Consider the following 13,600-nt stretch of genomic DNA (forward strand, 5'->3'; position numbering starts at 1 on the left):
TATATATATATATATAGGGTGTTCCGGAATATTCAACCTTCATCTCAATGAAAGCCAAAAGAATTCCTTGAACATTCAGACTAAAAAATAAAAGGTGAATTGTACAGTCATTTAAAATTTGCTCTTCGATGCCACACGAAGTTGTTTTCCTTAACAAAAATTCGCAATTTTGTGCTTCCTCTTCCTGAATTATCTCATTATTTTTAATAGATATTAAGTACTTGAATGACCAAACTCTAAATTAAGATTCTGTTCAAGCAAGATGCACTTGAAATTATAGAAAAATATAAGAAAAGTGAGATAAAATTTCTCGTTTTTAATAATTGTTTAAATATTGGAAAATATTTTTTAAACAATTATGAAAATAACAAATAATTTAATCTTCCTCCTTTAATTTCAAGAATCTTGCTTTGACAAAATCTTAATTTAGAGTTTGATCAATTACTTATTATCCAAGAATTCGTACCTGCATTTTATCAATAATCTATTGTCAAAGAACGCATCCTATTTACAATGGTATATAGACGTAAAAGCGGTAGTTAAGCAAATCATGTGTTTTATAAAAAATGAAATTCTTAATGCAATTTGAGACCACGTTTTATTATAGTCAATCAATTATTTCTAATCAATTTTTTTACAAGGAGCAAGAAGTATATAAATATGTCTTACGCGAGCGGTATTTTTGATTTTCATTGAAATTCCTTATTATTTAAAATAAACGGAGAGGCCTCAAGTAAGTATAGTAACGATTAACGAGATATAATAAGACCGCGGTTTTATCTCTGACGGCAAATTGTCAATGTCGCTTGTAAACAGTAATAAATTCGGTGATCAAATTGATGTAGGAGTGTAAAAGAAAGAAATCAGTCGGTTCTCTTTTCTTACTTAAAGTATTTATACATTACGTAAAATAAATACAACACTATTTCGGTTCGTTTATCATATTGTCAGTGTGTTTATCGTATATCAATTATTGATAATGAGATGAGTAAATACGATAAAGTAGTCAAAATAAAGGTATAGAAATTAAATTAAATTAAAAGTTTATATGTTATTATCACATTTATTGTCTTGTGATAGTCAATAAATATACTATATTTTGTATTGAAAATGAAAAAATTTAACGTGAGGATTGATGTGCCGATATAATTTTAATCAATTTTATTTCCGACACTGTTAATGTACAAAAAAAGACTGTCAACTCATCGTTTATTAGTAACTTAGCGAAATTGTATTCCATTTCGATTCTTACGCGGTTCCATGGTTTTAAATTAAAGTTATGAATTATCTATTCCCGAATCGATTTTGTTATAATTTGTTCTAATATTAATTTGATTTTCCGTGTTAAAGATACTATAGATAGAGAATAGAACTAGAACGATATCACGTTCAGTCACGAATAGATACATAAAAGTTATCGATCCTGAGTCGACGTTTACGACATATAAAAGACAAAAAATTTAACAAATCACTGAAAATCTCACATGTACAAATGCATGTAAATATCTATATATTAAATTCGAAAAGGCTTATAATCGTTAAATCTAAATCTTTTTCCCCTTTTTTCTTTTTAATAGTTCTTGATCCTCTTCAGCAGATTCGATACGGAATCATAAATTTCTAATCGGGTAAGTTCATAGGTCAGTTTCATTAATAACGCAAAAAATCGTACTTTGTGCAGGTCAGCTGAGACAGTCTGGATATATATCTCGTAGAACAAATCGGATCTTTTAAAATTATTTCATTTTCCTTAGAAAATACAATAAAAATGTAGGAAATAATTGAATAATTCCAATTGGAATCTATTTCGAATAATTCCATAAGACATACATATCCAGCCTTTGACTATACCAGGTGTACAAGTATGAAATGCGGATTTTTTTTCAAAAAACACGTAAATTCGGAAGAATGATAAAAAGAGCTTTATTCAAAGTATGCTTCATTGCTAGTCACACATTTTTCCCATCTTTCGGACAATTTGTGGATACCACGCCAGTAAAAATCTTCCCCATTTGCCGCGAACCATTCATCGAGCCATTTTTTCACATCTTCGTACGAACCAAAGCGCTGCTCAGCAAGTGCGTGATCCATCGATGCAAACAAGTGGTAATCGGAAGGAGCCAAGTCTGGCGAGTAAGCCGCATGGGGTAGAACTTCCCAGCTGAGTGCTTCCAACGTGTCGCGAACCGGTTTTGCCGTATATGATGGAGCACTGTTATGAAGAAAAATGACTTTGTGTTGTCTCTTTTGGTATTCTGGTCTTTTTTCAAGCAGCGAACGGTTCAAATCGATCAATTGTTGTTGGTAGCGTCCAGCATTAACCGTTTGATCAGGTTTTAACAGCTCATAATAAACCGCACCCTTCTGGTCCCATCAAACACAGAGCATCGTCTTTCTGCCAAAGCGATTCGGTCTTGCGGTCGATGTGGATGGTGCGGCTGGGTCTACCCGTGATTTTTTGCGCTTGGGATTCTCAAAATAAATCCACTTTTCATCCCCACTAACGATACGATGCAAAAACGACTTCCTTTTGTATCGTGCAAGCAAAATTTCACATGTGTTTTTGCGCCTCTCCATCTGCCTGCCGTCCAACTCATGCGGTACCCATCTTCCGGTCTTCTGAATCTTTCCCATCTCTCGTAGGCGATTGGAAACAGCTTGTTGACTAACGCTCAATTGCTCTGCGAGTTGTTTTTGTGTTTGTGAATCATCTTCGTTCAACAATGCTTGCAATTCCACATCTTCGTACCTTTTTGGCGGTTTTCCGTGTTCCTTGTCTGCAACATCGAAGTCACCACTTTTAAAACGCCGAAACCATCGTTCACACGTATCTTGCGATGGAGCATGTTCACCATAAGCATCTTCACCTTCGTTTCTCGAAGTAATCGGTATGATTCAGCAGCAGTTTTCTTCAAACGAAAACAAAAAATTAATGCTGTCCGCGAATGCTCTTTGGTATAAATTTCGACATATCGAACACAGCAACACAACACTATGCAAACACTTTTTCAATTTATCACTCGTGCGGGTCACACTTGTTGATGGCACTTCAAAATGGCATAACAGTCAAATCTTTATACCACACACTGCATTGATGCGCCATCTGTTTTCTCAAATCCGCATTTCATACTTGTACACCTGGTATAACTATGGACTGCTAATTGGCTTTCTCACGCCAATATGAAAAGTGCCTCCGTCAGTGAAATGGCGAATCTCGGTACTTCAATGATATATCGTTAATTCACGTACCGTACAAATCTAAGTTTCCAATTCAATGATTGATATATATATTTCATAAATCAAAGCACCGATGCGATATTATTGAAGACCGTCAATTAACAGTCCATAGTTATATAGTCAAAGTACCCAGCTTATTCGATTATGCGGTCTGTTTTTGAAGAGAAAAGTCGAGGAAATATGAGAAGGTAGTGTCCTCTGACGGCGGTTCTCGATATTGCGCGAACTACTATCTCGTATCACGTCGGTAAGTCAGCGATCTAATCGGATTGCGATATCCCGGGCCGCACAGCTGGACTACAATATTTTTTCCGTTAGCAGGATAGTGTGACGTGCCATGTGGGTTCGATTGCGCGTGATATAAGATCAGTTTTATTCGCTCTTCCATGCTAGTCCACGCGATCCCGGACACGAAGCGTGCCGGACGACAACATCAACAATCCACTGAACAACAAGCAGGACGAGTTATGAGTACACAGCTGTGCCGGTGAATGGGTCAAATATCATCTTAAAGTCGCGAATGCATGACAGCTCTAAGAATGCGGTTGCCAACGGAGAACGATGACCTCCCGATTTTCTTGCTGTTCCTGCTCGGTGTCTTCGCCTCTGGCTCGCAGTGCCTTGAGGTGATATACGCGATTAACGCAGGTGGCGAGTCGCACACGGATAGTTATGGGATACATTACGCCAGAGATCCTCTTATGGGGAAAGTCGGCACGGCCTCCGATTACGGTAAACAGCTCATCATCGGGCGCATCGGCAACGTGGACCAGATATTATACCAAACCGAGCGTTATCATCACAACACCTTCGGATATGACATCCCGATCAGTCAGGATGGGAATTACGTTATGATACTTAAGTTTTGCGAGGTGTACTTCAACTCGCCAAACATGAAGGTGACCTTTTTTGTGAAACAGATTTGTCCTGTTAAAAATCTCCCTCAAGTCAAACATGTAATTTATTTCATTTTAGGTCTTTGACGTAGTGTTGAATGGCGATCATACTGTGGTCACTGATTTAGATATTTTTGAGAGGGTTGGTCGAGGTGTTGCACATGATGAATATGTACCGTTTAGGGTACAGGGTGGAAAGTTGATATACAATGATGAAGAATCAGATATTCTTGCAGGGAAGATAAGAGTAGAATTTATAAAGGTAGATTAATATATTTTTACTACATGCTATCTATTAATATATTTTTTTACATATTGCTTGTTTTCTAAGAGGCACAGATGGCACAGTGAAATGCAGTGAATTAATGACTGTATTGCAATTATTACTACAATTTAGAGCTTCATAGTACCAATCATATAGATTGTATAATTTTTGATATAATTCAAATGACTGTAGTCAATGGTCAAACACGATGAAATGATCGCTGTGTTATATATACTGTCTCTTGTTGAAAAATAATATATATATTTAATAGTATATATCAATTTTGTAATTTTACAGGGTTATAGAGACAATCCAAAAATAAATGCTATAGCTGTTGTGAAAGGTGTTTTGGATGGTTTGTATATTTGTGTATTTTCTCTTGTTAAAGAATTTGTTTGCAGCCAAAAGATTCATGTGAATACTATATTTTTTAGATGTACCACAATTGGGACCGATACCGCCTGATCCAGAGGATTATCACGGTATGCAAGAAGAGGAGGAAGAAACTACTATGCGTAGTAGACACACGAGCGGGCCCAGGACACCTGACCCGTACTTGATAGACGATTCGTCTATAATGTTACCCGTTTTTGTAGCCATCGGCGCTTTTATTCCATTATTGTTCTGTCTATGTAAATTATAAGTGGACACACACGTACATAGAAATGCCTTGTACTTAACGGTAACAGTGTTCCCAATTATTTAGGCTTGCTCAATCTACAAGAGGATGTCTAAATAGTGTAAATAAATAAGTAATCAGTTATCTAAGCTCCTTTGCCAGACTTAGCATGTGAGAATATTTATTTTTAATTTATAAATATAGTATTACGTGAAATGTATTCCGCACGTTTACCTGATTATAGATTTTTTAAGCATTTTAGGAACATTGTTTTTTCGATAAAAATTGATATAATTTTTTCATAACTTCTACGTATTTACTAAGCAATTTCACAATTAGGTTTAAATTATAACTTAAGATTATACTAATTCTTAAGCTAATTCTTAAAATTAAAGTAAATTAAAAAAATTTACTCAAAATGAACTTGTGTTATTTACATCGCTGAGGTTTTTCAATTTACAAAAATCCTTGTATTTCCGATTGCATAAATTTAAGAAAATTAATATACTGATTATTAATAGATGTTCCGAAAATAAATGGAACTATGAAGATACCTGATATAAAATGTGCTTAAAAATCTTCAACATTAATTTTAATGACAAATTTTTGATAAATTTAATTAATGCTTAGAAAACATCTTGATGAATTTGGAGAAAGATCCTTATTTATTATTTACAATTTTTTATATGCAGCTTTAAATTTCTTGATCAAACGTCCTTGTTAAATTCTAAGAAAGTTATGTAGTATTATATATTAGCTAAAATACATATTAAAATGTTATCGTTTAATTGCGACACAGATATAATATTTACAAATTTTTATTTTCGATTTCGTCGATTTTTTAACTCGAAAATGTTAATTTGACTTACGTTCTAATTAAATTCGGTTGTAAGTCAATTAAATAATCTTACTAAAGTTAAGGTATTTATATTATGTTGTGTGTGATCTAAAAATCTATAATACATATATCGATTGTCCCAGAAATTAACATTAAAACATTCAAGAAGATATGATGGTTTGTGCTATGAAATTTTCTCATTATGTTTTCCGTATTCATTCTAAATATCGGGTTTTGTAAATCGTGATTTATCACGAAACGTTCTATACATGTCACGTTCCATCTCTGATCGTTACACAATTTGATCATAAAAAATTTGAACGCCGGCATAGATCATGAAGGTATTTCAACGTAGTTTTTTCGTTTAGGACGATTATCGAGATGGATGTAATGCAGAATAGAATCTGGTAATCCATTTAATACCAAAGCATGTTGATTCATATAATATAATTAATTTTTTGCACATTGGAATAAATAAAACTAATATTGGATGAATGGAAAAGTTTGTGCCGATTTATTATTCCAACTTCAAACAGCTGCTTATTTTTGTTAAAAATCTAAATCTTATTCTATCTAATGAGAGAATTTAAGAATCTATTTTAAAAAATTGATAGTTTTGATAGAGTTATGAGTAGAGTTCTTAATTTTTTAGAAAAATAAAATCGAGGAAAAAATCTTGTATTTTCCCAGTTTTTTCCGACAAAATAGAAAAGTAAATAGAAAAAGTAAAAAAATACTCATGTTCTTAATTTTTTTGTACAACTAATGGTTTTGATATAATATATTTGAATGTACTCATATATAAACGATGTTTTTTTTAATAAAATTATACAACTTAGAAGCGTCAATATATATTCAAAAAAACCTCACATTTTTTTCGCGAAACACTTATCTATATTTTTATCTGGAGAATATGTTAGCAAATTAAAAAAAATAACGATGTTTCAAAGGTGCCCAGTTTAACGTAGAATGCCTTATAGAGTCATTGTAAGTATTATATATACTAATAAAGTCATTTAAAGAGAAAATATGTAAAATATTAACTTACTGTCAATAGTATATGCAAATTAGTACAAATTCAATTGTGTTAGAGTTAGCGTTTTTAAGACCGAAAAATCATTTCGGCGCGCGTTTCTAAGAACTACATACGTAGTATATAAATATAATATGTATATAAATTCACACAAGAATCATACAAGCATTTAAGATCTAGCTAGACTGTTTAAGGCTTTGATTTCAGTTATGTTAATTTTTGTCCTTGTGTTATTTTTTTTTATGATCAAGCTTAAATATTAAACTATCTGCGTCATTGTTTTTTGGAATTGACACATAATACAGAATTTGGCACTACAAAATAATACAAATACAATCGTATTGATTTCTGATATTATTTTTCTTTTTTTCTTTTATTTTGAATTGGTCCTGCTAGTTTAATATTAAGCCAACAAAACGCCATAATTTTTTTCGAAATTGCACACGCTGCAAAATTATCATTAATGGTACAATTTAATACAAAATGAGTACTAAAAATTCCGATAGATCCGATTTGATTCTGCTGATTTGGTTCTGCTAGCTTTATTTCTTAGAATTCTTAAAAATTAAAGAAATTAGCAATTTAAAGACATAAATGAAATATTGACATAAAGGACAATAAAATTATCTTAAAAGAAAAAAGTCTAGAAAAATATGGAAAAAAAACCGGAAAAAACCCGTTTTTTATCAACATTTCAGAATTTATTCGGACAAAGAACACTAGTTATGAGTAATCAAAGTCAAAATATTCATTTTATTTAATTTGCAACAATTCAGTAACTAAAAATCGTAGGAATATTAAAAAAAAAACGATTTTGTAAGGAAAGCTTCAAGCTTTTATGATAAAGAGTCGAAAATTTTCTCAAATTTTTTTTGGGCACGCTACGGATCTACAAAGTGAACAAAAATTCTTGATTTTTTTCAGCTCGTTTTCTATATGTAAAAATGACAAAACTCACATAAACTAAAAAAATATAGTAGTACCATTTGAAAGTAGAGATTTCAAGCTTTAAAAACCTTTTTTTAAACATATTAAAACTCTATTTTTAACAAAATTGCAACTGTTTGAACTTTGAATAATAAATCGGCACGAATTTTTGCACTGATTAATAAGACATATTGCTTTTTTTTTATATTTGTATAAAAGTAACAAAGCCTCGAATCGCGAATTTATTGAATCGTTATCCTATATAACACTAGTGGACATTATGTAATGATGGATATTAGCGATATCTTATACCGTAAATTGTCAGGTATAGATAATTTGGTCAAGTGCGAATCTTATCTCGTCGATTCTTACGTTTTCTTAAGAAAAAAAGACATGATAACACATGTTATTTGTGTCTTCGCTGTTTCTCAAACATTCAGAATCTGATGTTACGTAAATTTACGTTTGTTTCATTCCAACTTGTTGTAAGGTCGGTTTAAAGTGCAGCAATAAAAAAATAGACTTTTTATTATCTTATAGGTTTTTATATTCTTATAGGTTTTTCAGCTTTAATTATAGATAATGATATAATCTCTTAAAATTCCTGTTTTTCCTTATCTCCTGATTTTCAGTATATAGTCTGTTTGTGTTGCTTGCGCTTCCATTTATTTCAAAGTTGCATTAAAAAATTTTTTAATCTTATATATTTAAAATTTTGAACAAAAAATACCTTAAAAGTTTGGAAATTTTTAGGAAATTTTTTTACAAGATTTTAATAAACTATCTTGTTTTATTTTTTAAAGTAGTCCCTCATCTATTTCACATATTTTTTTATACAAAACTTTTAAACTTTTGTAACCCAGTTGGAATGCTGTTCAGAGCACTTTATATTATTTGTGCTTTGTTATAGTCCTCTGATCCTCGATGTCTTGAAAATGTTTACCTTTCATGATGTTTTTGACTTTTAAAAACAACATAAAATCCGAAGCGGCCAGATCTGAATATGAAGAAAGGTCTATATTTTTAATAAATTTTATATTCCACATTAATTTTTTACATCTCAAATATAGCAAATTTAATAATGATTGAAATTTAACAGTCGCCAATAAGAGCCAGTGCGGATATTGGTGCGCAGATAAATTTCTTTATATTTTTTTAATAAACTGTTATAATTCGTAATACGCAAACGTTTCGATCAAAGTTTTAGGTTCTCATCGATATGTGATGTAATAATTGAATTTACCAAAAGCACTATGATATATGTTCAATATTATGTATCCTTGGAATGTTATAAATAATATAAATGGTCAATTGATTGAAAGATCAGCATTAAGTAACAGGATCGATAAGCATAAATTATTATATAATAATTATATCGTTCCAAAAATTTAAATGCATTCATTTACATTTAAATCTTCGAACCTTTGGTCGTGCATAAAGTGAATTATAATAATTTATTCAAGAACTATAATAAAAAAATTTATGCACACCAATATCCGCGCTGGCTCTTATTGGTTGACTTTTAATTTATCATTATTAAAATTTATTTTTTCGAGCCATTATACTTATATATTTATATGTACTTATATACAATATATTTAGAGCATTATACTTAATATTAATTATTTAAATGTAATAGTAAATAACACCTAAACAAATTTCGTCTTTAATTTGATTTTCATTAAACAGTATAAATTATTACATCAGTATTTAGTTAATGAAATTTTTATTGATCGCATATTCGATATCCCATGCAAATTATTAATAACTACAACTCGTCCTATTATTTAGCAACATCGAGAAGGAAAAGGATGAGGAGAAATCGTCGAACTTGAGCGAGGGAGCGTCTACCATCGATCGCGCGATTATTCGTAAACCAAACCGGCAAATGGGACAATATATACACGTAGGTACAATAAATTCAATTGAGCGTCCCGCAACGTAAAGAATCGTACGTTCGTAATGGGAACAAGCTCATTCATCCCGCATGAGACGACGGGACGTCACGTGACGGGATCCAACGCGCCAGAGCAACGCGTCCTCGCATCGCATCGTCGAAGTCTTTGATGTGTGCTCATCACCGGCAATTAGCTGTCAATTCATGCGACTGTTTCGGAACGGCGGGACCGGCGAGACAGTCGATCCGCGCGATCCGGAGATCCCCTTTCTCTCCCCGGCTTTGCGAGTCTGCTTTCCTCCTTGCCCTTGAAGCAAAGAGCTTGCGGCCAAGTGCTTACTTGTAATGCTTTTTTATCTGTATAACAACTGATGCATCAGAGATCAAATGTTCTCGCAATAAGTCTATCGGTCGCCGGCAGATATTAAATAATAGTATTTTGTCGATCGGAGTTAAACTCTCGTCGAATGCGAAGAAAAAGATATTGGAGTAAAGGAAGCGAAAAAAGCTATATCGCTCTTCTTCGCTCTTGAAGCTACTTTTCTTGGAATATTTATCGCATTGATAAAAATAATTCTTTTTTTTTGTTTTTTTTTTTTTTTTTTGATAAAATATATAGATATATAGAAAAAATTTTTGTTCTATTTCTAGAATAAAGCATTCTCTAAAATGTATCAATATTTTATATTTTATTATAGAACCGCCAATTCTAATCTTTGGTTTGATCTTGAATTTGGAAAGAAATTTCGAATATTTCTTATCTTTTAATATCTCTTGAGGGGCAACTTCTCTTGAATATTTATCGTATCGAAAAAATAATTCTTTTTTCTATAACAAAATATATAATAAATATATAGAATATGTAGAAAATATTTTTTCTTATTCTAGAATATAGAATATTTTAGAACAGACTTTTCTTTAATTTTACGTTTTATAGCCGACAATTTAAAATTTTGGTCTGATCTTGAGTTTGAAAACAAATCGTTTTCTAGATACTTATACGAAAAAAAAACTTAATTTTTTTGTATTCTTTCGTTAAGGAAAGTCAAAAATTTACGAGTGTCCTGTTTTTATGGCCAAAAGATTCCAAAATATCATAAATCGACGTTGACGTTTTGATCGAAAAATTATCGAAATTAGGATGAAGAATTTTAAAACGTTCTACGCGACAATGTGAAAATAAGTTTTTTTCTTTTAATTCCATTCATAGACGAGGCTGATGCATTTTTCTTTAATAAACGGAAACGACAATGTCTCTTATGACAATGATTATTAATGAGAGATGACTAATTGAGAGATGAACATTGACCATTCCATCTAGATCAAAACGCAGAGCGCTCGCTCATTGAAATCGTTCTTTTAATCGCTTCTTTTACGGTCGTGATATAAGTACGTATGTACACATTATGTCTCGATTATTCGTATCTATCGGATAAATTTAGATAAACATTTTTGTAAATGCCAACGCGACGATAAAGGCGTTTTTGATCGGCGTATATTATTTTCCGCGCGTCGGCGGAACTGTTCCATCCTCCCTCATAATCGAAAAAGAATGTTAACGAACAGGTGACAGATTGATGCGACTTATCGTTTGGACATATGTAACTTGTTTTTTTTACCTAACGTGATCGGTGTAATCTGTGTCTCAAGTATTATTATTCAAATTATAGCCGATCCATACGAGAATCATCTGTGATACATAATCTGTTCGTTTAACTTTGTCCCCTGCACGATAAATGGCGAAAATGTTTATTATATTATACATTTGCATGTTTATAGTAAAAGATTTACTACGGACATGTACATTAAGGTTTAGAGGATTATTGATAATTGGGAAAAAATTTAAAATTAAGATTACGGTATTCACTTTCAGCACTAAAAATTCTGCACTGAAAAGAATTATATTATATCAACAGCATTTATATTTTAATAGATCAAAGCGGATTTTTGTGCTTAATACTAAATGCGAAAGTTTACAAATTATTTCAATTTTATAATCTGCGTATCGATATGATTTGTCGGATTTGAAATCGCAAACTAAAGCTGAATTAATCTCAAGTCAGATTGATTGTCCATTTAACATTTTAATACTAATAAGTAAACTGCGAATATTTATGCAAAATACTTAACTGAATATTTTGCATAAATTGAATAGTTACAGATGGTAGTCTCAACTTTTTTACTTTTTAATAACTCTTTAACGATCGAATGCTAAAACACATCCGATGATTAATACTCAGTTAAGTATTTTGCATAAATACTCGTAATCTACTAATAAGTATTTTAAGAGTAAGTATTTTAAGAATGTAAATAATAAATATTATTTTAATTGAAAATAATTTTAATTCATAAAACACTATTCACGATTAAAATTAGAATAAATAAATATAAATATATTATAATGAAAGATGTAAAAATTAGATACAAATTATTACATGTTTTGAGAGCATTTTTATCGTGCCCTCTTTAAATAAATAGCAATTCGAAAATATGTGATCAACTGCCTATTAATGAAACAAATAAAATTTTATTAAAACAAGAATATGACGTATTTGTATCATTAATAGTGTTATGGTAATTTAATAAAATTATTTTTAATTAAAATAATACTGTTACTACGTCATTTTTTTCAATGGCATAATATATATTACAGATTTTCAGCGGTGGTAATAATTATCAGAACGCAGTCCAAGTAAATTACAACTGCTCTATTCTTCTAATTCAATGAAAACATTTTACAAATAATAATAACGATCGCAAATACTGATTACTTCTGTCGGCAACAAAATCTATATTTTCTTTTTACAATGTAAACACCTTACACTTCATATCTAGTATCAATTTACTTTACACTCTCATACGTGATATTTAGACTTCTTGGAATTTGAGTGAGTGTATTTTTAGCGATTACTTTATCAATTCAATACACGTTCTAGGCAGTAATATCAACGAAACAAAGATGATACGATTGAATGGCAATCGTATTTCTTTTTTTTAAATATTTTTTTTTAACTAAAACGAAAGATATATGGTGTACGTCCTCATATTTTTATAAAAATAATATAATAATTTCTTTAGTAAAGAGTTGATCAGTGATCATATAAATTATTAGAGTTTAAAAATAAAGCATATATAAAAAGTTTGATGCAAGATAAACAACAAAATTGATTCTGTGCCAGTATGTTTCTAAGACATGAAGAAAGACATTAAAATTCACTGAGTCACAGCGCAGGATGTAAGTCGCGAGCAGACCAGTACATATTGCACATACAGATGCAAATAAATGCAGCTCTCTTCCGTCCCTCGTGTACATTCACCATCATGTACGAAGGGTACATCAACAACGATGATGGAACGACAGGACAGGCCGATCTCTATCAACCCGTCGACGATAATACGAATACTTTGTCTGGAATCATCGTAGATTGACCGGTGATTCCCTCCCTCTCACTCTTTCTCTCTATCGCGGGACCGGCGAGATCCCTTAACGAAATCCTCCCCCCCCTCCCCTCTGCCGGATGTCGTTATAAAAGCTGATGCAACCCGGCACGCCGTTTGTCTTTCTTCGGCAGCGATTGAGATCCTGACTTGTGCGCGCGACAAGCTATCATCACGGTCATCATGGTGCAGATAGTTGGCAAGTACCAATACGTGTCGAGCGAAAACTTCGAGGATTACATTAAGAATCTTGGCAAGGGCGAACTCGTCAACATATTCCTGCAGACCATGCCGATTGTGGAAATCCAGCAGAACGGCGATCAGTGGGTCGTCGTGGTCACCCTCAGCCAGGACAAGACCTTTACCACTACTTTCAAGCTTGGAGAGATCTACGAGGAGCAGCCATCTGCAGGTCTCAGCTTTAAAGTAGGTTCTTTCATCGAAAGAAAA

General features: G+C 32.0%; 2 protein-coding genes across 3 annotated transcripts in view; both read left to right on the forward strand.

The window, feature by feature from the left end:
• The first annotated feature begins 3,508 nt into the window (after nucleotides 1-3,508).
• Nucleotides 3,509-5,268, forward strand: LOC108747624 (malectin-A). Its single transcript, XM_018485214.1, has 4 exons — nucleotides 3,509-4,136; nucleotides 4,213-4,395; nucleotides 4,696-4,753; nucleotides 4,833-5,268. The coding sequence occupies exons 1-4, from the start codon at nucleotides 3,762-3,764 to the stop codon at nucleotides 5,039-5,041; spliced, it is 825 nt and encodes a 274-aa protein (XP_018340716.1). The 5' UTR covers nucleotides 3,509-3,761; the 3' UTR covers nucleotides 5,042-5,268.
• A 7,988-nt stretch (nucleotides 5,269-13,256) lies between these two features.
• The window catches only part of LOC108747728 (fatty acid-binding protein homolog 9-like), a 1,942-nt gene continuing 1,598 nt past the window's right edge, over nucleotides 13,257-13,600 (forward strand). Inside the window, exon 1 of one of the 2 annotated variants that reach the window (XM_018485400.1) lies at nucleotides 13,257-13,576. In XM_018485400.1, the coding sequence (XP_018340902.1) occupies nucleotides 13,334-13,576 (243 nt within the window). In that variant the 5' untranslated portion in view covers nucleotides 13,257-13,333. The remainder of the gene's footprint in view (nucleotides 13,577-13,600) is intronic. The other variant, XM_018485399.1, reaches the window with a different exon arrangement.

The sequence above is a fragment of the Trachymyrmex septentrionalis genome, unplaced genomic scaffold (genome assembly GCF_001594115.1).
Source record: "Trachymyrmex septentrionalis isolate Tsep2-gDNA-1 unplaced genomic scaffold, Tsep1.0 scaffold20, whole genome shotgun sequence".
NCBI lineage: Eukaryota > Metazoa > Arthropoda > Insecta > Hymenoptera > Formicidae > Trachymyrmex > Trachymyrmex septentrionalis.

Coding starts and splice junctions, on each gene's coding strand:
- LOC108747624 (XM_018485214.1), top strand. CDS start 3,762: ATGACAGCTCTAAGAATGCGGTTGCCAACGGAGAACGATGACCTCCCG. Junction 4,137..4,212: donor TCAACTCGCCAAACATGAAG/GTGACCTTTTTT, acceptor ATTTCATTTTAG/GTCTTTGACGTAGTGTTGAA. Junction 4,396..4,695: donor TAAGAGTAGAATTTATAAAG/GTAGATTAATAT, acceptor GTAATTTTACAG/GGTTATAGAGACAATCCAAA.